This window comes from Myotis daubentonii, chromosome 17 (genome assembly GCF_963259705.1).
Source record: "Myotis daubentonii chromosome 17, mMyoDau2.1, whole genome shotgun sequence".
Classification (NCBI taxonomy): Eukaryota; Metazoa; Chordata; class Mammalia; order Chiroptera; family Vespertilionidae; genus Myotis; species Myotis daubentonii.
In genome coordinates, this window is record NC_081856.1 from 43,340,816 (window position 1) to 43,366,398 (window position 25,583).

Consider the following 25,583-nt stretch of genomic DNA (forward strand, 5'->3'; position numbering starts at 1 on the left):
TAAGAGATGGTCGAGACAGGAGTCCACCATTCTGCCAGGTCCCAGCACCCAAATAAACCTCTTCTCTTGTGATAGGCAGCCAAACCTGCGTTTCAGTTACAAAAGGATATCATTACTTTATGGAGTTGTTATGAGAATGAGAGAAAATAAATGTAAATAATAATAGCAGCTCCCTTTCTGAGCAATTAATTACGTACAGAAAACTTTTATAAGTTCTTTCAGTGCCCTCATGTATTTAATAAAATAATTCTATAAAGAAGCTCCTTTTTATCCTCACTTTACAAATGACAAAACTGAAAAACAGAAGTAAACTAAATCACCCAAGGTCATACATCTAGAACTAAGTGGAAGAGCCAGTATTCAAATGCAGGCAGCCTAACTTTAGTGCCAGCACTTTGGGGGTTTTTATTGTTTTTTTTGTAAATTTTCTTTTTTTCTAATGTAGAGTCATTTTCACAGTGTTATTAAAGCATAATTCCTACTGAAATATACTGCTGATATATACAGTATACAATTTCATAGTTTGGGGGTTTTTGTACTTTTTTAATTGAATTTATTGGTTCACAAAACCAAACAGATTTCAAGTGTAGAACTCAACAAAACATCTTCTGCACAGTGCATCGTATGCCCATGGCCTTGAACAAAGCCTCTTTCCATCCTGATTTTCTCCCCTTTTGCTCACCTCTAGCTACTCCTACTCCCCTTTCCCTCGGGCTATCCCCACACTGTTGTCAGTCCCTAAGTATTATGTATATATGCTGTTTTTGCTTAATCCCTTCGCCTTTCATCCAGACCCCCAATGTTCCTCCCCTCTGACAGCTGTCAGTCTGTTCTCTGTATCTATGAGCCTGTTTCTATTTTGTTCATCAGTTTATTTTATTCATCAAATTCCACATATAACTTATTTCACTTAACATAATTTCCAGATCCTTCCATGCTGTCACAAAAGGCAAGATTTCCTTTTTATTATGGCCAAATAGTATTCCATTGTGTAAATGGACCACAGCTTTTTTATCCACTCATCTACTAATGGACACTTGAGCTGTTTCCAGATCTTAGCTATTATAAATAACGCTACAATGCACATAAGGGTGCATTTTTTTAAATATTTTTATTGAATTCAAAGAGGAAGGGAGGAGAGAGATAGAAACATCGATGAGAGAGGCACATGAATCAGCTGCCTGCTGCACACCCTCTACTGAGGATCTAGCCTACAATTCGGGCATGTGCCCTCATTGGTAATCAAACCCGAGACCTCTTAGTCTCCATGGGATGGTGCTCAATCCACTGAGCTACACCAGCAGGGCGAGGGTCCATATATTTTTTCAAATTAGTGTTTCGGGTTTCTTGGGATATATTCCCAGAAGTGGGATTACTGGGTCAAATTTTTTAATTCTATTTAAAAATGTTTAACTTTTTGAGGAAACACCATACTGTTTTCCACAGTAGCTGCACCCGTCTGCATTCCCATCAACAGTGCACAAGGGTTCCCTTTTCTCTACATCCTTGCCAGCCCTCTGTTAATTTACTGATGATAGCAATTCTGACGGTTGTGAGGTGATACCTCATTGTTGGTTAACTGCTTTTCAGATGTATCAATGGGAGAAATATGTTCTCCCATTCATTCAGTGGGCTCACTTCACATTTTGTTGATGGGTCTACGGCCATACCACCCTGAACGCGCCCGATCTCGTCTGATCTCGGAAGCTAAGCAGGGTCGGGCCTGGTTAGTACTTGGATGGGAGACATTTTGTTGATGGTTTCTTTTACTCTGCACAAAGTTTTTTAGATTGATGTAGTCCCATTTGTCTATTGGTTCCTTTGTTTGCCTTGCCCAAGGAACTAAATCTGCAAAAATATTGCTAAGAGAAATGTCTGACATTTTACTGCCTATGTTTTTTTCTAGTATGTTTATGGTTTTGCAACTTAGAGGTAAGTCATTAATCCGTTTTGAGTTTATTCTTATATATTAGTGCCAGCACTTTTAGGAAATATATATCATGGCAAGTCACAGATAAAAGGAGTTCACAATAGTCTCCTTAAAATATTTTCCAAAAATATACACTTCTTACTCTAACAGAACATATATAATTTATCAACAAATGTTAATTAACATCTCTCCTGATAAAACTAATAAGCAGTGTCTATTTTCTTCACAACTATAGTTTTGATGTTAATACAGTGCCTAGCATATGGAATATAATAAAATAGTAATAAATAAATGGTAGCGATTAAAATTGTATTATTACTTAGATATTTTAAGATAAGCAGGAGAGTAAAGTATGTTAATAGTTAAAGGAGGTTTCAGGAGTATCCAAAAATCCCATATGTACTCTAGAATATAGAAACCTAAAACATAAATCAGTCAGATATATTGTTTGCCATTACCAAGTAATGTGAAAGCAACATACTCTTTCCTCCTTCAAAAACATTAAAAATTTTAACTTAATATAATTCAGTTTTTATTGCTATAGCCCACAGCATTGTAAATATCATATATCACCTTTGAAATAAGCATGTTATAGCTAAGAAAAAAATTAAAAATATTTTTTAAAAATCTGGGATTTCTGCCCTAGCTGGTTTGGGTCAGTGGATAGAGCATCGGCCTGTGCACTGAAAGGTCCCAGGTTTGATTCCGGCCAAGGGCATATGAATGGCTTGTGGGCTCGATCCCCAGTAGAGAGCATGCAGGAGGCAGCCAATCAATGGTTCTTTCTCATCATTCATGTTTCTATCTCTCTTTCCCTCTCCCTTCCTCTCTGAAATAAATAAAATATTAAACAAAAAAAGTCTGGGATTTCTTAATCTAAGGTTCTATTAACCTCCTATAACTGCATGCTAGATTTTACATATGTACATTTTCCCAGTCTGAAGGCCTACAGTTTTCATTAGATTCATCTAATGCCGGGAGCCAGTCCATGCTTGCTGTTTCAAGGGACCTGGCATATATGGCATACTGTTCTTAATATGTTTGCTCACCTTCTTGGCACTATGTGTTTTAACCAAGGTCTCTGAGAAAGGTTGTTTCCCCAGGTAGGGATTTTCCCCTGAAGTTAGGGAGGGAATAAAACCTCTTAACTAAGTGCCAGGCGGGTAATTAATCACTTTAACTACGAACAATCATGCTTAAGCTACATAATCTTTACTCCCTGGAATGGAGATAAGAAACGCCTTAACCTTTGTAATAGAGATTGATAGGATTGAATCAACTGGTATAAATATAGATGTAACAAGACAGCAAGAGACAGAACTTAGAAGTAAGAACTTAGGAGACAGAACCTAGGCACAGAACCTACACAGAACGTTCTCTAGAGACAGAAGAACTTCGCTGGAGAAAACATGGCAAAAAATCCTGGACAGAAACTGGCCTCAGGACCTAGAGACACAACCTAGCGAGAGAACATGGCAAAAGATCCTGGACTGAACCTGACTACCGAAATTGGCAAGAGAACCTGACTAGAACCTGGTGACTGAACCTGGCTGGAGAACCTGGACAGAACCTGGCTGGAGAACCTAGCGAGGGAACATGGCTACAGAACCTGGCTGGAGAACCTGGAGAACCTAGCGAGGGAACATGTACACAGAACCTGGCTGGAGATCCTAACCAGAACCTCTCTGGAGATCCAGAGCAGAACTTGGCTGGAGATCCTGGCTAGAGATCCTGGCTAGGCTACTGATCAACTGAACGCTGTCTCCGTGTCCTTCCTTCTTCGCCGACTCCGTCTACACCTTTGGGGACCCCTGGACCCGCTGGGGCTGGACCCCGGCAATCTAAGAGCCAGCTGGCCCAAAAAAGGTTTAGAATCCAAAAAAATGGTTTCAATAAAGGAGAATCTATAGTATTCTTGATATTATTTACTCACCAGAAATATCCATGAATGCACGATCCCATAATTCACCTACAGTATAGCATTCTGCAGAAGTTATGTTGACTGAAAGGACAATATCATCTTCAACATATTTCAGTATGAGATTATTTATAACAATGTTTACATTATTTACAACTCGTCTAATCAGACTCTGTACATAACCTACAATACAGGAAAAAAAGAATGCAATTAGCCACAAGTCAGTCAATAAATAATTATTTCTTAAAATATTATTGAGCATAACGTACATAAAAGGTGGGTAAGCTCAGCATATTTTGCAAAGAAGAAACTAACACTTAGATAGGTAAGCAGGTTTATCAAAGTAACACAGCTAATAAGCAGAAGATTCAGCCAAACAAACACTATTACAGCGAAGTTCTATATAATAAAGTATTCATATACCAAGAGAAACCACGTTTACTGGAAACCTTTTAATCCCTTCCTACCCTTCCCTCTGAGAATCTTCAGTCTGTTGCATACTTCCATCCATGTCTTTGGATCTATTTTGTCAGTTTATGTTGTCCATTAGATTCCACAAAAAGTGAGATCATGGGATATTTGTCTTTCTCTGACAGGTTTATTTCATTTAACATAATGCTCTCCCAAGTCCCTCCATGTTGTCTCAAAAGGTAAGAGATCCTTCTTTTTTACAGCTGCATAGTATTCCATTGTGTAAATGTAATACAGTTTTTTTATGCACTCATCTACTGATGGACCCTTGGGCTGTTTCCAAATCTTAGCTATTGTAAATAACGCTGCTATGAACATAGGGGTGCATATATTCTTTCTGGTTTGTGTTTCAATGAAAGAACACTCACTACAGATGGATTTTTCATCCATTTTTAAATATTTTTCCTCAGTTTCCCATAATACTGATAAAGTTGAGATGAATAAGGCAATTCATCAAAATAAAAGAACCCAATATCTAAAAAGAACTACATCTACAGAAGACTATTTATGTTTCCTTATTAAAAATGCAAGGTCAAAATAACAGTGACTATACAATGGAATAAATGATACACCACATCAAATAACTTAGTTCTAAGAAAGCTACAATAATCCAAGTTCCTAGCTTAGAAGTAGCATCACTTTACAGAGATATAAAGTATAGAGAATACTAAGAGGCAAAATGAATAAACGATATAACCTTAAAAAGTGTCTCTAAATATGAATTGTCAGGATATCTTACAGGATATGCTAAGTTCAAAACTCAAAACTGTTATTATTAGTAATAACTCAAGGTCTTGGCTTATATATTACTAACTGAAATGAAACTGTATGCTTCAAACCAGTCACATTCAAACTCTTCTGACCCCTCTCACAGTAAGAAATATTACATCATTACTCAGCACAAGCGCACACATACGCAAAAGTTTCTTGAAATATTACTACCCTGTACTGCATGATGTACGCTACCAGGTTTTCTATTCTATGCCACATATTCTTTAAATTCACACCATGACCCACTAAATGCTTTCATAATACCCTAATTGGTCAGGAATCATAATCTGAAAAAGACTGTTCTAGATATCAAGAATAGAGCTTTCAATGAAAAGATTATATATTGACTCATAGTCTTTGCCTATTAGAAAGTCACTCAACCTTCAGGGGTGTAAAACAACTATTGGCAACACCAAAACATTTTTCAATAAGCATCTCTGGATTAATGTAAATGTTCAAACTCTAAAATACTAAACACAGATACTGAAAAACAAAAAACTTTGCTCTAGAAAATTCTGAGAGCAAGAATTCACCTCTTAATGAAAGAAAATTAATATAATTCCTGGGCAATATAAGGTTACCAGAAATGAGTCCTCAAATAAACATATGACTTAACCTTGAAATAAAATGATTTACCATTATCAAACTGGATTCTCAAATCATCCTTTTTTTTCCCTTTTGCAAGATTAAGTTTAGCTGCTGTGCCTCCCAGTAATTGCCCAACAAGTTCAGTTACTTCCTAAAGCAACTCCTTAACTGTGATTTATGTCAGCATAAAAGAGGATATGAGTCCTTCTATTAGGTAATGCAGAAAAGCACATGTTAATCCAAAAGCTACCTCAAGTAGTTCAGGTAGAACACAGCTCTGCTTTATACCACTAAAAATAGGATGTTTTATGTTACGTTTATGTTTTTATGTTTTATGCTCCTAAGATAGACCACTTCTCCCAATTCTGGATATCAGTATAAATTCTAATACCGACTCTAAAAAAAATCACTAAAAATCTGGCACCTATTTTGAGTACATGCAAGTTAGCCCATAGAAGGTTGTTATCTGTGAAATTCACAACTGACAAAAGCTTTAAATTTTTCTTAAGTCATTTCTTAGAAGAAGAAAAATGTGCCTTGGCGGTTACTCAATGGTTAGAGCAGGGGTCCTCAAACTTTTTAAACAGGGGGCCAGTTCACTGTCCCTCAGACCGTTGGAGGGCCGGACTATAGTTTAAAAAAAACTATGAACAAATTCCTATGCACATGCACATATCTTATTTTGAAGTAAAAAAAACAAAACAAGAACAAATACAATATTTGTATTTGCATGTGGCCCGCAGGCCGTAGTTTGAGGACCCCTGGGTTAGAGCAATGGCCCTCGCAACAGAGGGCTGCAGGTTCAATTCCCAGTCAAGGGCACAGACCTGGGTTGCAGGTTTGATACCCACCTCCGGGGGGGGGGGGGGGGGCGGGGGGGTATGGAAGGCAACCAATTGATGTGTCTCTCTCACATCTCTCTCTCCCACTCTCTCTAAAAATCAATTAAAAAAAATATCCTCAGGGGAGGAGAAAAAGGAAAGGGGAAGGGGAAAGGGAATGAGACTCAAATGTTAAACCTAAAGCTGATTATTCTTTGCCAGGATTTGGTAGAATAAGTTTGGGGGGTATATGTTATTAGAAATTTGGAGGGGTAAAAAGGTTGCCCAATTAATAAATAAGAAAAAGCTACAGTTTAATTTAATTTACAGGTTAATTTAAAACACCAGGAATTTTTCCCAAGGAGTTAATTAGCAAGAAAAAATTTAGAAAGCTCCAAAACCACCACACTACTCTAAGTAGAATTAGAAATGTTCAGTAATAAAATATCTTCTGGCACCTTCTCCAACTATAGCAATTAATCTATTCTACAGTCAGAGAGATATTACTGAGGCCTTTTAGGTACAGAGTTCTGAAGAATACAGAGCATCAGTGTTAACATCACTATAACACTAGTTTAAAATGTTCAATTCAAATTAACTTAGAACATAAATTTGAGGGAGGAGGGCTATGAAATTGTGTGCCTAATACCAGCCTCTTAGAGGTAAAGCACATGGTGCCAGAAGACTGACAAAAATTAACTAGGTTAAAACCAGCAGAAAGCCTTCAAACCTTTGGCACAGAGAGCAAGTGTATACCAATGTCACCTACATCTCAGAAAATAGAAGTGACTGATAGATAAAATAAAAAAGAAGTAACTAATAAACAATTCCTAATTGTAAAAAGACAGCAATGCTTTGGCCACAGGACTAACATGTAATGATCATTGTTTTTTTTCTTCATTAACACATTGTATGCGGGAAACGTATTTATACGTTTTACGTATTTATACATTCTACCAGTGTAGTAGAGCGCGGGACACGTATTAATACGTTTTTTATAGACTAGCGGTAGAATGTAGGTAATGTATAAATACGTGAACTAAAGTTATCGTAATTTTACTGAACATTGCCATTTGCACAAAAAATTAGCAAAAATGGCCCGCGCCACCTGTTAGCGCACGATAAAAACTACCAGCAAACAATGTGTCAAATATTTATCAAGTAACTTTTATAAGTCACTACTGTTCCAGGTAAATAAAATTTTCAGAAAATAGAACAAATGGTCTCTCCCAATTAAAAAACTCAGTGTCTCTGGTACTGAATTTTATAGTTTCTAGAAACTCCAAACAATCTAGTGTCTTTCCTCTGTTTATCAAGAAGTCAGGAAGCCGAAACCGGTTTGGCTCAGTGGATGGAGCATCGGCCTGCAGACTAAGGGGTCCCGGGTTCGGTTCCAGTCAAGGGCATGTACCTGGGTTGCGGGCATATCCCCAGTAGGGGATGTGCAGGAGGCAGCTGATCGATGTTTCTCTCTCATCGATGTTTCTGACTATCTCTCTCCCTTCCTCTCTGTAAAAAATCAATAAAATATATTAAAAAAAAAAAAGAAGAAGTCAGGAGGACAAAAATACTATGTGTGGGAAATCAGAGGCAAGTTTTTTCAAGGAGAGGACATAAAAAAGAAACGTAAGGAACAACCTACTGCAAAAGAGATTCAAAGTTTAAATGAAAGACATTCCTGAGGGCTCTGGATTCTACCTGTTCTAAATTCATGCAACAAATGCACATGCATATACAGTCTAAATATTTCATAGCACTAAAGAATACTGAAAGTGTGAATTCTACAAAGGGTTACAACAATTAATAATAATTGAAATGCTGGCTTTGTCAAGCCCATGAGAAGCTACCTGGTGGCAAATCAGGATCTGTGGGAGCAGCCTGCTGAATTCTTCGAGGTTTCACTGATGATTTTGTATTCTCAGTAGTACTAGGGTTGGTAGAATTAGAACCACAGCTTTCATGGTCATCCTATATTGATTTTAAAGAAAGCAGCAAGTAAGACCTCCTTTAGAAAACAAGAATTCTTATTTGATACCATACTAAGAAAATGATCTATAATAATAAAAGCGTAATAAGCTAATTAGGCTGGACGTCCTTCTGGACGAAGCTAGGGCTGCAAGGGAAGCCCCAGTCCCAGGTGCCTGCTGCGGCTGGAGGGAAGCCAGGGCCCCGGGTGCCAGAGGGAAGTTGGTGCCGGCAGCCGGGGCAAAGAAGGCCTATACTCTTGCATGAATTTCGTGCATTGGGCCTCTAGTACAATAATAAAAGATTAATATTTTACATGATAGTATGGCTTCAAATGTTAGTGATATATCAGCAGAAGAAAAAATGTGTTTGCAACTCCAATACAATCAAAAATTAAATTTTTACTATCATAAACGACAAAGAAAATTTTGCATGAAATTATATTCATCTTAAGTTAATACAAAACAATGTTTCATTCCATGAAACAACTTCACCATTCAATCTTTACAATGACATCTTCTGTTATTTTGGGGAATGTTATAGACTCTAAATACTAAAGACTACTACTATGAATAAAACTTTACTGTAATTACTTTTAGTTCGACTTACATCCTTAAAAATGTCTGTAGTCATACACTTCTGCACAACGTTAACATTAAAAGCACACTATTAATTTTTGAAACATATGGTCGTCTCAAAAGCCCAGAAGTAAAACATGTTCATTAAAGAGATGTGAAAAAATTCCAAGTGAACTGCCAAAGCTAGCATAATTATAAAAATATTTAACACTGAAACCATCTGAAATCACATACTGTATATAGATTACAGTGATGTCATAATAAACATTCCAGCCAAAATGCACTAAAAACTACTGCAGTCCAATAAATCTAGCATGCACAAGATGACAAACATTTTAAAGCAAAAGAAAGAACAAGTTATTTTTATTTCTCAAAAATTATTAGTAGCAAAAAAATGGTAAAGAACATAGGCTAAATATGATTTTTCAAATAGTTAAGAAAAAGACACAATGAATACAGCTTCCCTACAAACTACATGTTTTTATTATTCAAAAGAAAAACAAACTAAATAACTTTATTTGCTTAAACAAATTTATAATATACCTGAAATTTCAGTGTACTTTAAAAATGAGCATAAATCATGGCACTCATAAAAATATATACTATGAAACAAACATTACCAAATGTGTAAACACTTCTTTCACAACTATGGATAGAAAATTATGGTTGCACATACAGTATAATTAGAAAATAATTCTTTTGATAACTTGTTTTCATTTCAATTACATTTTATTTCAATTATAAGTCGGCTTCCATTCAATCCTGACCCAACTAAATTAAATAAAAAATAAAGCAAAACAAGAATTATAATATTTACTATTAAAACAGGAATTACTGCCCTGACCAGCATGGTCTAGTGGTTAGAGCATCAGCCTGCCACCAAAGGGTCTCAGATTCGATTGCTGGTCAAGGACAGGTTGGATCCCTGGCCCTGGTCAGGATATGTGCAGAAGGCAACTAACTGATATCTCTCTATCTATCTATCTATCTCTCCCTCTCCCTCCCTCCCTCCCACCCTACTTTCCACTCTAACTAAAAAAATAAAAAATAAATCAATGAAAAAATATCCTGGGGTGAGGATTAGCACCAAAAAACAAAAAAGAAAAGAAAAATATCTGGAATTACTTCCATCATTAGTTTGAGTTCATCAGCTTTTAACCAGTATACATCATGTTGGACTATTCCACATTTTACTTCACTGAAAGGCTCTAATTCTAATAAAAGAAACTCTGTTCTCAAATACACTAGCTAAAATGTTTTGAGATATTTAACCCCAAACACATTACAGTTATGTCTTTCTCTTTTTTAATTGTTTTAAATATATTTTTATTGATTTCAGACAGGAAAAGAGAGGAAGAGATAGAAACATCAATAATGAGGGAGAATCATCCATCAGCTGCCTCTTGCATGCCCCCTACTGCAGATTGAGCCCACAACCCGGCCATGTGCCTGACCAGGAATAAAACCATTGTTCCTAAGTTGATGCTCAACCACTGAGCACCACCAGCCAGGCACAATTATATCTTTCTTATTTAGGTGGCAATTTTTCCAAAATGTCCGGTAAACATATTTCATGGCAAAAGAATGTTTCCTCTTGAGGACCACCTAGCTAGTTCTGAAAATACTATCCCTTTGCTCCTCTTGAAACAAGCAAGAATGTTATTTCCTTACAAAAGTTCCTAACACAAGAAAAATGTGCCAAACACTGTATGTATATAGATCCAGTACTTTCATACTGACAGGCCACGGAATCGAGAAGCATATGTTTCACCTAAGCCCTCACAGGGCTAGTCAATTAAAACTTGAAAACTGTCAACTCCCAGATTCACAATGGTATGAATAAGAATGAGAACAAAACCTAAAACAAGTGAATGAATCATTCCAAGTCCTCGTTTAAAAAAAGACAGAGGTTAAAATGCAAGAAAGAGCTGAAGAAGGAAAAACTGAAAAGTGGGAACCAAGAAGTAATGTGCTTTATGCTCTTCCACCGTGTGGCACCAAACTTGGCAAGCAAAGGACTTGGCAACTCGTCACCAAAAGCTCCTGAAACAGAGTGTAAGGGACTGGGAAATAAACAGCTACAAAGTTCCTAGAAACTTTACCTCTGTCCACTCCAGGAACAAGTACAATATCAATTGTCAGATGCAATAAAGAATGTCTAAGAGTAACACTGTAATTCAGAAAGTCAGAGCCAAATCAAGTCACCAAAGCAGAAGCACACACTTGGAGAACACAGGAGAGAGCCAGGGAGAAACGAGAATCTCTGGTTCACCTCTACCCTGACAGTAATATCAATAAACTTAATTTCAATCATTTAAAAAAAGCCAAGTACATTAAGTAAAGGAGGAATGTGTATGTCCTTCTCTCTTCACACATCAACTTCAGCCACAGAAACTGCTTCTGTCTTCTCCCCCATCCAGGGTAAGGGTAAGGGTTATGAGAGGCTGGAGAAGAGAGTTGACATTCCCTTGCATTCTTTTACTTAATCTCCCCAAAAGGAGGACTAGCTAACCTGACAGGCCAAAGCTGAACATTCATTAGGCGACATTTTAGCAATGAAAAAGATCACTGTACTAACTCTAAACCTGTGCGCTGGGGCCACTCTTCTATCTCTGAGACCCATGCTACTCAGTAACAGGACCTGAGCCTTCTCCCCAGAGGATACAATCATTAGCCATCTGTCCTCTGGTTCTTTTCACACACAGAGCCACCTGACCCAGATACTGCCCCAGGCAGAGAACAATCAAACTATGCCAGCTAACAGCAACAAGTCAGGGAAAATGTGCTTATTATTGCCTATGGCAGTGGTCAGCAAACTCATTAGTCAACAGAGCCAAATATCAACAGTACGACGACTGAAATTTCTTTTGAGAGCCAAATTTTTTAAACTTAAACTACATAGGTAGGTACACTGTTATTAACTTAGTGATTTTGGATTGAGTACTTAGTATTAACAACATGAGTTCAATACACTAATATATGGAATGCCTATTATGTGTCTAAGGCTGGAGATAACATGACATCCTTCTGGAACTTACATTCTCGTGAGGAAGATCAACTTTAAATAAATAAGTAGTCACATCAAATAATTTTAGTTGTCATGAGTGCTAAGGAAGGAAATAAACAGTAAGCGAGAGAAGTTGTTTAGCAAGGTTAGGCATTTAAACCCCTCTAAGCAGATAAGTTTCATTTTATAATAATAAAGCCACCAACACAAAATAATTACAATTTTTAAATTGATGACAAAAATACCTGTAGGATTTGCAGCTGGTTGGAAAAATACAGGTAACTTTATGCCTCGAGTAAGTACTTTTGTCACCCACGTGCGACTTGCGGACGCGACTAGCACTAACCACTGCACATGAGACTGCTGACTGGCTGGCTCACTCAACTCCAGCATAAATCGCGTGCGCCTCCGCCCACCTGCGCCGCGTCTCCCATTGCCCCACCGACTGACACCTGCCACTTCCGAACCACTTCTTCAAAATAGACTCGCCCAGGCCGAAAATCGACTTCTGCGCATGGGCCACGAAGTTTCAATCGCACTGTACGTGCGCGCCCGCATGTGGTATTTTGTGGAAGAGCCACACTCAAGGGACCAAACTCAAGGGACCAAAGAGCCGCATGTGGCTCGTGAGCCGCGGTGTGCCGACCACTGGCCTATGGCATCCCTTTTCTTCCTATCAATAGGTGAGCATCACAGTGCCAACCTCTCCTCCTCCCCTTTATTTAAACTACTGAATTAAAGTGGTTAAATCCACTCTTAGATTTGGAAGGTGAAATAGGCCAAAATTAAGGGAGAAAAGAACAAAAGTTATACTGAGGCATTCTGGCCTAAATCACATTCTACCATCTAATTTTTAGCACAATTCACAAGGTGGAATTGGGTGCTTAAACAGAATAAAACTGTACTTTGTTTTCTTATATATAATTTCCCTCAGCAAGGAATACCTAGTCAAAGAAAAATATGTGTTAGGCAGTTTGAGAAAAAATAGGTAGGTAGTACCCTTTTCTAGGTATTTTACTTACCTACTTAAGAAATAATACTTATATGCATAAAAGATTAAGAATAATTTAAGTTAGTCAGCAACAACCTTTATTGAGCACTTATCTGTGCCAGCCCTCAGTATTTTAAGGATGAGAAAATTAGAGCTGAAGATGTTCCAAGGCCAGAAAGACAGGAAGTGAGAGAGCTGGGATGAATGCCCAGATCTGTCTGACCAAAAAGCCCTTCCTTTAATCACTAATCTTGAAAGAAAGACAGAAAAGCAGGGAGAAAGTAAAGGGAAGAAGAAAGGCAGGAAGGGAGAAAAAAGAGATAAAAGGAACAAATTGTTTTATTTATGGCACTTCCAACGTGTCATCTATTGGCAATAATCACATTACATTCACATGTCTTAATCCTCTTAACAATGCTATGAATTAGACACTACTCCCTGTGCAAAAGTAACCCTATTTAAAGATAAGGAAACTAAGGCATGATGAGATTAATAGTTCAAAATCACACTGCTATTAAATGGCACAATTCTAACCACGTTTTTCTATTATCGTCCCATGAGAAAAGGCCAAGAAAACAGTAAATACTAAGTACCATATATACTAAGAAGTCATGAAAGTGTCTCAAAAAACAAGGTTTGAAAAGACTGTGCCCTACAGAAAAAAGAAAAAAGGTGGAAGGCTTGAACAAAAAAAAGGTAAAAAGGAAGAAAGCATGTATCTTATAGAAAAGAAAGTAGTGCAATTTAAGTAAAATAGAGAGCAATGAAATATTAAGCTGTAGAAAGAAGCTAGAGTAAATGGTCTCTACCATGAATATCAGACCAAGAAATTTAAGCTTTACATATTGGTGAGCAAATAAAAGTTAACAATGGGAATTTAAGAAAATGAAGTACTTCATTCAGGACAAAGAACCTTCTGGTTATGTGACAGAAAGCAAAAGCAGAGATCCCAACAATTGATAGACTATAAAAGTTTAGAAATTAAATGATGAGGGAAGCAGCTATGATAATTTTTTTAAATGCTATCACCTGAAATTCAACATGTTCAAAACAAAACTCAAACTATGCAACGTACTGTTCCTTTCCCCTTACTCCCAACCCCTCCCCCACCAAAAAAATCCTCTGTCCTTTATACTATCCTAATTCAGTCAATGATACAACTATCTTCTCAGTCTCCTAAGAAAATAAAACATACTAACTTTGCAAAACAATGCCAACGAGCTTTAAAAATGTCAAGGCAGAAAGAAAGCTGCTTGACCATGAATTGTATAGGTTGACTGTTCTCTCCTAAGTTTCAAACTACCCAGGAAATAACCAAATAATTTTTTTAATGTAAATTTTAAGGTAAAATAATGGATTCAATTTTAGATATGTGGTGTTTCTGATGAAGGTACATCACATCAATAGATATGTCCTCAAGGGAACTGAACATGTACTGGGAAAGATTGAAACAGCAGAGTTAGATAAAGATTTAGGACTCATCAAAATAGAAGTGATAGTTGAAGTTACTAGATTTCCAGGAAAAAGAAATTTAAGGATTTATGCTTCTGAAAATACAACAGACTAGATAACTGGAAACATTGTTGTGGAATGCTAAAATAAAATCAAAGGAAAATTTTAGCTAGGCTCAAAGTAGTGAGTCAGACTGAAGAAAAATACAGGTATGCTCAAGGTGCAAAAGCTGGAAGAGACAGGTGAGAAATAAAGAAGACTCCAAATGAAACCAAGAAACTTTGATTAAATTTAGCTATAAATCCTAGCTCTAGAAATCAGAGAAGAATCTTTTCCCCAGGTAAAAATATAAATATAAATAATAATGTAAATATACTGTCCACACTAAAAATGTCAACTCAACATAAATGTTTAAAGGCTCTCTAAATTTTTAGTAACCACTAACATCCGAATTCCTATCATAATCAATCTAGAAAAGACAATATACTTTTATCATTTTATGATTTTAATTTTAATGAAATTAAATGTCAATTTTAGACCATTTAAAACTTCATTAAAATAGGGTAGGCAAACTTTTTCTATAAAGGGCCAGACAATAAATGTTTTAGGTTTCAAATCATGTAGACTTTGTCTCAACCACTCAGTTCTGCCGTTGCCCACTGAACCATGAAAACAGCCAAAAACATTATATAAACAATTAAGAGTGACTACGTTTCAAAAGCCTTCACTTACAAAAACAGGCAGTAGGCCATGGGCCATCACTTGATGACTCCTGGTTTAAATCATATGTCTTAATAAAATGTACAAGATAAATAATAACTCTACCTGAAACTGTTTTATAACCAGTGTTTTCAGTATTTAAGATAAGAAAAATCAGACTACAAATGTATTTAAATTATAAGGGAATCTAAAAAACAGCTGGGGGGGAAGAAGCTGGCGCTGCTGGCAGTGGCAGCAGCAGAGGTGTGATGGGGAGTTGCCTCCCACCCAAGGGCTCCCAGACTGTGAGAGGGGGCATAAACCCAAGTAACACTCTCCAGGGGTATACACTGCTGAATAATTTGTCCAAATGTCAGCCGCAATTCTCACAAATCCTTTCTACCTCAAAATTTTAAACATCTGTAAAAAATACTTGTTGTGAGAGTGGTTTACAATCATGACACTTTGACCTTTTGCTATGCACACCACAAAATTCAAGTCTCAAATGCCATGCAAGCAGGAAATCTGGATCATTCCTGCAGTAGCCATCTGCATGGTCCAATATCAAATATTAGTTCGAGGTGGCACTAAGTCATGTGTTACAAATCTTTTTCTGCAGCCTCGATAATTAGTTGTAATTTGCCTTTTCTAAAATGTGTTTCTTATGGGACATCTGGCCTTGAAAACTCCACCTACCCGCTGAAAAAATACTTAGTGTCTGGCTTTTTTTTTTTTCTCAGAATATGAAGCACTGTATGGGTGCCATAACTAAGTCCAGACATTTTTTTAAAAATTAAATTCCAAGGACAGATGATGACTAAGAACCGTTTACCAAATAAAAATGTAAAATAAACTTTGTTGCATTATATCTACAGATTTCTAAACCAATCTCCCAAATATTTAAAGTTCACAAAATAAATTTTCAAGGGAATATATAGCACTGGTCTACTTACTTCAAGAAACTAAATTAGTAAGTTAAATTGGATAATACAGGTTTGACTCAAAGATTTCATAAAAGAAAAAGAAAAGATTTCAGCCCCGTTGGTTGATATGACACTGAAAGATTATACTTAAATTAGGAAATGATTTTAATAATTCATAATTAACCTCAACTAACTTCAAGAGATTTAAGTTATATTTAGGATACACTAAAATTGCCTTAAGTTCTCTTCAATTTATTTGGTTACAGAAAGCCTTCCCTAAAAATGAAAGGTAAATGTGGATTAAGGAAAAAGTAGTAAAAATGAATGACAGAGACACTGCTTTTCTGCAAGATGAAAGGGAAAAAATGTATCACAATTATGCTGCTTTCCAGATCTATTTGCTTCCTAGACCAGAACATTTTTGGTAGAAACTCCTTAAAATCAATACTACACCTTTATAATAAAACACTAAAAAGAAATGTAAGATGGGTTAAAGAATAAATAAGTCAGAAAAGGCCCGATCAATGTGGCTCAGTGGTTGAGCATTGACCCATGAACCAGGAGATGACGGTTCGATTCCCGGTCAGGGCACATGCCTGGGTTGTAGGCTCGATCCCCAGTAAGGGGCATGCAGGAAGCGGCCAATCAATAATTATTTGTCATCACTGATGTTTCTATCCCTCTTCCCTTCCCCTCTCTGAAATCAATTTTTTTAAAAGTCAGAAAAGAATCAGTTTCTGATGACAAAACCTCAGACAACAATGAAATTTGGTAAATAAAGGCAAATTCAATATATTTTTATCTTCTCAAAAATAATGAGATTTTCACCTCATTTAGAAATGTCACATAAATAAAAAGCCATGCGGTTACTATGCAAAAATTCAAAAACTGGACACAATCAGACTTCACTTCTAGTGGATATAGGTAATAGCAATCTACATGATCCCTATTAGGGCTATGATCAGATTAAGTGAAATTACTATGAAAATATCCCTTGGGATATTTTACCCAAATTTAAAACATCCTTTTGCAATCAATTATGTTACTTAACAGGCATATAAAAATAGTAAGTATATAAGCTAACATTTATTTATGTAAAAGTTGACATATCCCAAAAGTTAAAGAAATATTCAAATACTAGTAACTAGAAAATTGGTTAACATAAACAAACAATAATTTCATACCTGCATTCCATCTTTAAGTTTCAAAATGCATTCCATTGTGTTAATGGTGATTACCACTGGTTCTGAGCCCAGTTTTGTCCATGGTACATGGATCCTCAATTCGTGAATATGTCCACTTAAAAAAGTGAATGGTAATTTCAGTTCCTTAAGACACAAAATATTAAATAAGTTAGTAAGTGCTTAATGTATATTCATTCTAATATTCAAATTACTTTCTTAAAATAAAATGAAACTTCCAACACAAAAATAGTTTGGCAATTATTGTTTACCAAAAAGTAGCATCAGTAACTTATTAAACTACAAAAACCAATTATGCAAGTTACATTTAACAAACTACTGAACCTGTCTAGGCCTGAGTTTCTTTATTCTGATGAATGGAAATAATATATGTATAATACCTAGTACATGATAAAGGCTCATATATGGTAGTGGGGGGGCGGGGGGGGACAATAGTCACCCTAGTAGACAGCAGCAGCACTTGAGATAACTGCAATGGTATATATTATTTAAAATCTCCACCTAAAAATACGTTCCCAAGTGTGTTATAAACTACAAGTAGCTTATATGGCAAGTTGAAAGGGGGGCTGAAATAGAGAAAGGAGAATGACCTGACAAAATACAAGTTGACCAACTTTAACAAAAAACTTACTGAACTTTACTTAAGATTGTACCTGGATACTATATGGTCCATAAATTTAAAATGTTTTTTTAACAGGTTTCCATTATTATTGGATAGAGAGTTAAAAATGAAAACATAATTGTCACTCAATCACTTTATACTAATTTGTTTCACCTCCCAATAAAATTTTTGTTAAAAATCAACAAAGGAAGAAAAAAATTATTTAGATTGTACTTCAACAAATTTTTACAGTTCTCGTAATTCTATTAATGAAAGTTAAAATAAACATTATTACGCTTATTCATTCATCCAACAATTGCTCACCTACTTGGTTTAGCAAGATAGCTAGTAAAATAGCTAAATATACATATAGGTAGTAGGTAAATTGGTTAAGACAAATAACTCCAGAGCCAGCGACACGGATTTAAATCTTACTCTTCTACTTAATCATCCCAATGACAGTGAGCAACTTGTTTAATGTATCTGTGACTCAGTTTCTTATCTGTAAAATCTGGATAAGAATAGTAGTATCTTTAAGGATTAAACTAATTAATTTGTATAAAGTAATTAGAATACTGTCTTCCTAAAAGAGCAATCATTATTTTTTATTATTGATTTCAGAGAGGAAGAGGGAGAGGGAGAAAGAGAAACAGCAATGATGAGAATCACTGATTGGTTGACTCCTGCACATCCCCACAACTGGGGATTCGAGCAGGCAATCAGGCATGTGCCCTACCAGCAACAGAACTGTGACCTGGTTCAGAGACTGACACTCAACCACTGAGCCATGCCTTTTTTAAAGGACAGAATATTAATCATCTATTTCTACTATTCTAATCAATTGTCAAAATTTTACATATTTCTCATTATTACATTAATTTTTAAGCTGAAATAATTTCAAGCATTAATCAACTGGCACAGATTAAATTTTGTTTTGTGTCCATAACAAAAACAAGGTTTACTGAATATTATTCTGTATCAGGTTCTGTTCTAAGAACTTTACCTGCATGCAACTATTTAATCCTTGTAAGAACCCCAAAAGGTAAATACAAATGAAGACTATGAGGCATGGAAGGTCAAGTAACTTCCCTGGTTTATCTAGGAAAGCAGGACACAAAACTTGAAAATCTGATGCCAAGCCTTGCTCTTAACCACAATTATACTACCTCTACACTCCCATTATGAGCACGGAATGCCTTTCCAAATACATCTGTATGAACAATGAGCCAATAACATTTCCACCTCTACCACTCCCTGATTTGTGTAACAACGATACATTTGTGAAATGGCTACCAAACTTGCAGTCTACGGGCCAAACTGAATTTTCTCAGAGAGAAATTAAAAGACACCTGAACCCTTGGGTGAGGATTAACAAACAAACAAAAGTTAAAGGAAAAAATTGATAAACTGGACTCAATAAAATGAACTCTATTCATCAAAACACACTTTTAAGAGAGCAAAAAGACATGCCACACACTGGGAGAAGATACTGCAAAACATGTACATGCCAAAAGACTCATTTCCAAAATATATAAAGAACTACTATACATCAATAAGAAGAAGACAGAAAACACAATTTTTTTAAAAAGGCAAAAGAATCAGAAACTTTACAAAAGAGAATATCCAAATAGCCAATGAACAACACTGAAAGTGATTAACGTCATAAATCATTATGAAAATGCAATTTTAAATGAAATACTTACACCCACCAAAAAGTTTAAAATTAAAATACTAAGATGGTGTCATGGGTAAACACATCCTCCCACAACCACATCAAAATTACAACTACACTACCAAGAAAACCATCATTCAGAATTGCCTGAAAGCTAACTGAACAGAAGTCCTACAACTAAGGATTTAAAGAGGAAAACAAATCAAGACTGGTAGGAGGGGAGAAGACACAGAGGGCTGGCCCCACACCCATGTGTGGTAGATAAAAATTAGAATGAGTATCTCCACTGTGGAGATCACTCCTGAGGAGCAAGGGGTCCCAGCCCCACACCAGGCCCCCCAGCTCAGGGTTCCAGTGCCAGGAAGAGAAGTCCCCAGACTTCTGGGTGTAAAAACCAACAGGGATTGTGCCTGAGTGAGGCGCAGGGCTGCTGGAGTCACAGGCAGTTCCTCTTAAAGGGCTCGCACAGGGACTTATTTGGACTCACTCCCTCTGAGCTCCAGCATTTGGGCAGCAGGTTGAAAGGAACCATGGACATATGGGGAGGAAATGAATTGTCTGGCATCAGGGCCAGAGCTGGAGAGCAGCCAAACAGAAGTTCCAGCAGAAACCATTGTTCCTTTTCTGAGGACCCCACCTCCACCACAGAGCCAGAAAATGGGCACCGCATCTCAGTCTCCATCAACCTGGCTCATGTTCACCCCACCCTAGTGATTCCCTGCGACCCCACTCAACTTGCAGGCCAACCCAAGCTGTTTCCTTGGGCTTACCCAGTGGTTCTCAACCTTCTGGCCCTTTAAATACAGTTCCCCATGTTGTGACCCAACCATAAAATTATTTTCATTGCTACTTCATAACTGTAATGTTGCTGCTGTTATGAATCGTCATGTAAATATCTGATATGCAGGATGGTCTTAGGCGACCCCTGTGAAAGGGTCGTTCAACTGCCAAAGGGGTCGCGACCCACAGGTTGAGAACCGCTGGGCTTACCCATATAAATGACTTTTTGCTCATGTTTTAGACTTTCCTAAAATCTCTCAAACAAGCAGCATCTGGCCCTGGTGTGCTCCATACCTCTAAGTGGCCCCAGGCCCAACACTAACAGCAGCTGTCATTGGTTCACAGCTTAGTCTCACCTGGGCACTTCCAAGCCAAGCACATGTAGCAACCATCTACAGATCATTTTGTAACTCATGCCAGGTGGCCCCAGGCAAAATACAGGCAGCTGCTAACCTTGGTCTACACCTCCAGGGAGGCCTCAGAGCCAGCACACCACTGGACAGCTTCAGACCAAGTCCCAGCACCACTCAACCACCTCCACAATAAACTCATTCAGCTGGAACCAGAGCCCCGCTGAAAGAAGTCCTGTTCTGTGGAGTGGGTCCCTGCACAAAAAATCCTCCATGGTGGGTGGTCACCGCAACCAGTCCTTGCAGCTGATCAGTCTGGGATCATACCTGGAGTGCCCAGCTCAAGTTATTGGGGAGGCTGTGCCACTGGACCCTACAGAACAACTTCTACATAGAGCCACTCTACCAAGCCCAAGAGCTTCAGCAGAAACAAACACAAGGAGGCTGCCAAAATGAGAAGACAACGAAATATGTATGCACCATCCTGTGGTAGTTGAGCTTTGATTGCCATTGGCATATCAATGTAAGGTATTTACTCCCAGTAAGCACAGAGTCCCAAACAAGATGAACCCAAAGAGGCCCACACCAAGACATCATAAATAAAATGAAAAGGTTAAAGACAAAGAGAGAATCTTAAAAGCATCAAGAGCAATGCAGTCAGTTACCTAAGCGGGAGCTCCCATAAGCCTGTCAGCTGATTTCTCAACACAACCTTTGCAGGCCAGAAGAGATTAGCAAGAAATAGTCAGAACGATGAAAAGCAAAGGCCTACAACCAACATTAGTGTACCCACCAAAGCTCTCATTTAGAATCATAAGACATATAAAGAATTTCCCAGACAATGAAAAGCTAAAGGAGTTCATCACCACCAAACCAATATTACATGAAATGTTAAAGGGTCTTCTTTAAGAAGAAGAAGAAGAAGAGGCCTTAGCCAAGCCAAGCAGCTCAGTTGGTCAGAGTATCATCCCAATACGCCAAGGTTCGATCCTGCTTAGGGCACATACAGGAGTCAACCAATGAATGCATAGGTAAATGGAATAGCAAATGTCTCTCTCTCTCTCTCTCTCTCCCTCCCTCTTCCTCCTCTCTCTAAAATCAATAAATAAAGGGGGGGAGATCAAAAATATGAACAATAAAATGGCAATAAAGACATATCTGTCAACAAATGAATTTAAAAAAATAAACTAAGAAGCAGAACAGAAACAGACTCATAGATACACAGAATATTTTGACAGTTGCCAGATGGAAAGGAGGTTGGAGGGATGGGTGAAAAAGGTGAAGGGATTAAGAAGTACATATTGGTTGTTACAGAATAATCAAAGGATGTAAAGCACAGCAGAGGGAATATAGAGTCAGTAGTATTCTAATAACTGTGCATGGTGTCAGATGGTACGAGCTTTATCAGCATGATCAATTAGTAAGTTATATAATGTCTAATCATGGGGGTGTACACCTGAAACTAATATATTATTGTATGTCAACTGCAACTGACAAATAGAAAATGATTAAAGCCAAAAAATAAAAGTAAATAAAAAATACCAAACATCAAATAATAATAAAACTGGGAGCAACTGGGAGCCTTCATGCATTGTTGGTGAAAATGTAAATTGTTACAACCACTCCACAAAACTATTTGGCAATATCCATTAAAGCAACATCCATTAAAACTAAACTTCAGACTACCTCCCAGATACACACTTAAGGGAAATTAATACTTATGTTCACCAAAATACAGGTACAAGAGCTTTGTTCCTAAGAGCTTTCTTCGCAATAGTCAAAAGCAGAAGTAAATTGTGAATCTTTATACAACTGAATACTACAAGGCAATACAAAGAACAAGCTACCACTCATGCAAAAACATGAGTTAACCTTAGCTATAATGCTGGAGAAGCCAGACACATTTCCCATTTATTTATAATTCAAGGACAGGTAATATTTGCCTGTGTTGATAGAAGTCAGAATAGCAATCATCTGTATGAGGGCGTTAGGAGGATTATTAATTGTAAAGGGGCACAGGGGAGCCACTTGGGGTGCAGAAAATATTCTATGTCTTGATCTGGATGGTAGTTACACAGGTATGTACATATGTGAAAATTGAGCTGCCTACTTAGCATTTGTGGGCATAATTAATGTTGAAGAAAGCGGGAGGAACCAGAATATTGTTTCTTAGTGTTAACTCTAGATTATTCAATAACAGTGGAAAGAGTGAGATAGAACTAAAAAGTATTGATAACTCTCACCTTCACATTAACTCTTTCCTTATCCCGTAAAAAACAACCGGTCTCTAACTCTTCTGAACTTCCACACGTCTGTATCCTCAAACCTAATAGAGTTGCCTGACATACCTTAGTACTAAATGAAGCAGTAAGTATATGCACTTTGAAGTTACAGTGCATTTGGATCAGAGCATCCTCACGTTAAAAAGAAACGAAACTAAAAAGAAGTGATTAAGAAAGAAGTTTTCAGGTTTGCTGGCATTCTCAGTGTCCACTCTATACTTTGAGAATGCCACGGGCAATGTCATCTTTCCTACTATGAGACATAACTTTCCTCAGCATCTTGCTTTCTTTTGGACCCTTCCATTCCCCAAAGGGCGAATGGGAATGTATTGTTTCCTAGCATCACACAAAACCTAGCCATGTAAATTAGCATGTTCCATAAGACCTGAGAACTGAGTAAATAAGCTGAGCAACTCTAACAAGAACAATGACATTGTTTTCCTATTTGAGGAAGAAACTTTTGGAGATCCGATTCTAACAAACCATCACTAACGATACAGCATTAGATAGATAGATAGATAGATAGATAGATAGATAGATAGATAGATAGATAGATAGATAGATATAGATATATAGATATAGTAAAGGAAGGTATCTAGTTTCAGGGTAGCCAAACCTAGTTTAACAGAAAAAAATCATTTTTAAAACATAAAGTCAAAGTGTAGGGAACAACGGGTTACTTCTAAACAAGCTGCAAATGTGCCCAATAGATGACAAGTACGCAGTTTACCTGTTCCAGCACATCCAACTTTAACTCGAGCTTGCTGAGCACCACATCTCCGCCCCACAGTGAAAGCTGCAGGTCTGACGGCTTCAAGTTCTTGATGTAGCGATTCACATAGCTCATTAAAATCGGAGTCACATAGGACTCCAGCATCGTTTCAGGTGCAGAGAAGTCAACGTCAGAAGCTGGAGGGGGTCAAGACAGAAATATTAGAAGTTACTGAGTCTGTGGTGCAACGAAGGGGAAAAAATAAAACGAAAGGCACTTTTCGGGAGGGGTAGAAGAGGCCGAAAAGCAACAGTCCCCACCAAAGCGGCCGCTCGCCTCCTCCCAGAAGCAGAAACAAAACTCTAATTAGACTCTGCCTGCCGAGGAGCGGGAGGAGAGGTGGTGACCTGAAGACACCGACTCCCCAGGAAGCGAATGAAGTGCAGCGGGGCCCCCTCCGGCCGCTGCACCCCGTCACCAGCCCGGCGCCCCCGAAAGGCCGGCGCCTCCCAGAACCCGCCGCAGAACCACAGCCATAAGGAAACCGGCGCCCGGCGCCCGCCCCCCGCCCTACTGCACCCTCGGCGGACACTCACGCCGGAGAGAACCGTGGCATCCCTTCCACCTCCCGGCACCTCAAACCCCGCCCGGCGGGAGGCCGCTCCTGCGCGGCGCCACTTCCGGGTGTGCCGTCCTCGGTGCTCAAAACAAACTGTCCCTCCACCGCCACCACGCGACTCCGCGGCGGCACCGGAGTTCCCAGGCGGGGCCAGCCACTCAGCGCGTCCTGTGGAGGGAAACTTCCTGCGTTCGGCTGGCCGACGTCCCCGCTCCGACGCCGCCGGCGGTCAGGACCTGGCTTGCGGAAGTGCCGGGGGCAGGTGGGCGGACCGGAAAAGGGGAGACACCCGGGACCCGGAAGTGGCGCTCCGCGGGGAGAGTGCCCGCAGGTGGAGGAGATCCAGTGGGGTGCTGGAACGCGGAGGCCGGAGGGCCGAGGAGGAAGAAAGCGGGCCCCCGTGTTCCAAACCCTGAAGAACAAGTGGCGATTGTTTCTCTCGGGAAATGGAAGGCCTGGGAAGAGGAACTGGGGCTCAGTGGGCAGGACTCGAAGGCCGTAGGTTGGAAAAGCGGTGGCGGGGGCAGTAAACGTAGACCCGAGCTTCATTTGCTGGGGGGGGGGGGGGGGGGGGGGGAAGGTGGATATGAAGAGAGAAAGCGAAGGACTGGTGAAGGGGTGCGACTTAAGGGGATGCGTTTTGTAAACGAGCTCTGGCGTCCTTTTATTTCGGTAAAGACGGGGGCCGGCGTCATCAAGCTTGTGCTGCGGGGCCCAGAAGGCATGATCCGAGGAAACCCTGGAGAGCATTGGGTTGCGGTCTGACTCGGGACTTCAGGAAAGGGGCGGAAATACCAGAGGAAGAAGGAAATGAGACTCTTACTAATAGATACACAGTGAAAAGAAATCGCAGATAGCCCTAACTGGTTTTGCTCAGTGGATAGAGCTTCGGCCTGTGGACTGAAGGGTCCCAGGTTCGATTTCGGTCAAGGGCATGTACCTTGGTTGCGGGCACATCCCCAGTAGGGAGATGTGCAGGAGGCAGCTAATCGATGTTTCTCATCGATGTTTTAACTCTCTATCCTCCCTTTCTCTCTGTAAAAAATCAATACAATATGTTTTTTTTAAAAAAAGAAATAGATAAAGAATTAATTCGGGGTGTTTTTTTTTGTGTTTTTTTTAAATATATTTTATTGATTTTTTACAGAGAGGAAGGGAGAGGGATAGACAGTTAGAAACTTCGATGAGAGAGAAACATCGATCAGCTGCCTCCTGCACATCTCCCACTGGGTATGTGCCCGCAACCAAGGT

At 38.5% G+C, this 25,583-nt stretch overlaps 1 protein-coding gene across 8 annotated transcripts in view; it reads right to left on the minus strand.

The window, feature by feature from the left end:
- Positions 1-23,878, minus strand: part of VPS13B (vacuolar protein sorting 13 homolog B) — a 626,384-nt gene extending 602,506 nt beyond the window's left edge. For all 8 annotated transcript variants that reach the window (XR_009449565.1, XM_059672116.1, XM_059672115.1 and 5 more), the window contains exons 1-4: positions 23,732-23,878; positions 17,299-17,442; positions 8,347-8,467; positions 3,864-4,031 (exon numbers count right to left, since the gene is read on the minus strand). Coding sequence is in view for 7 of the 8 variants with exons in the window: in XM_059672116.1 (XP_059528099.1) it covers positions 3,864-4,031; positions 8,347-8,467; positions 17,299-17,442; positions 23,732-23,878 (580 nt within the window). In the remaining variant the exon portion in view is untranslated. The remainder of the gene's footprint in view (positions 1-3,863; positions 4,032-8,346; positions 8,468-17,298; positions 17,443-23,731) is intronic.
- Between the last annotated feature and the right edge of the window lie 1,705 nt (positions 23,879-25,583).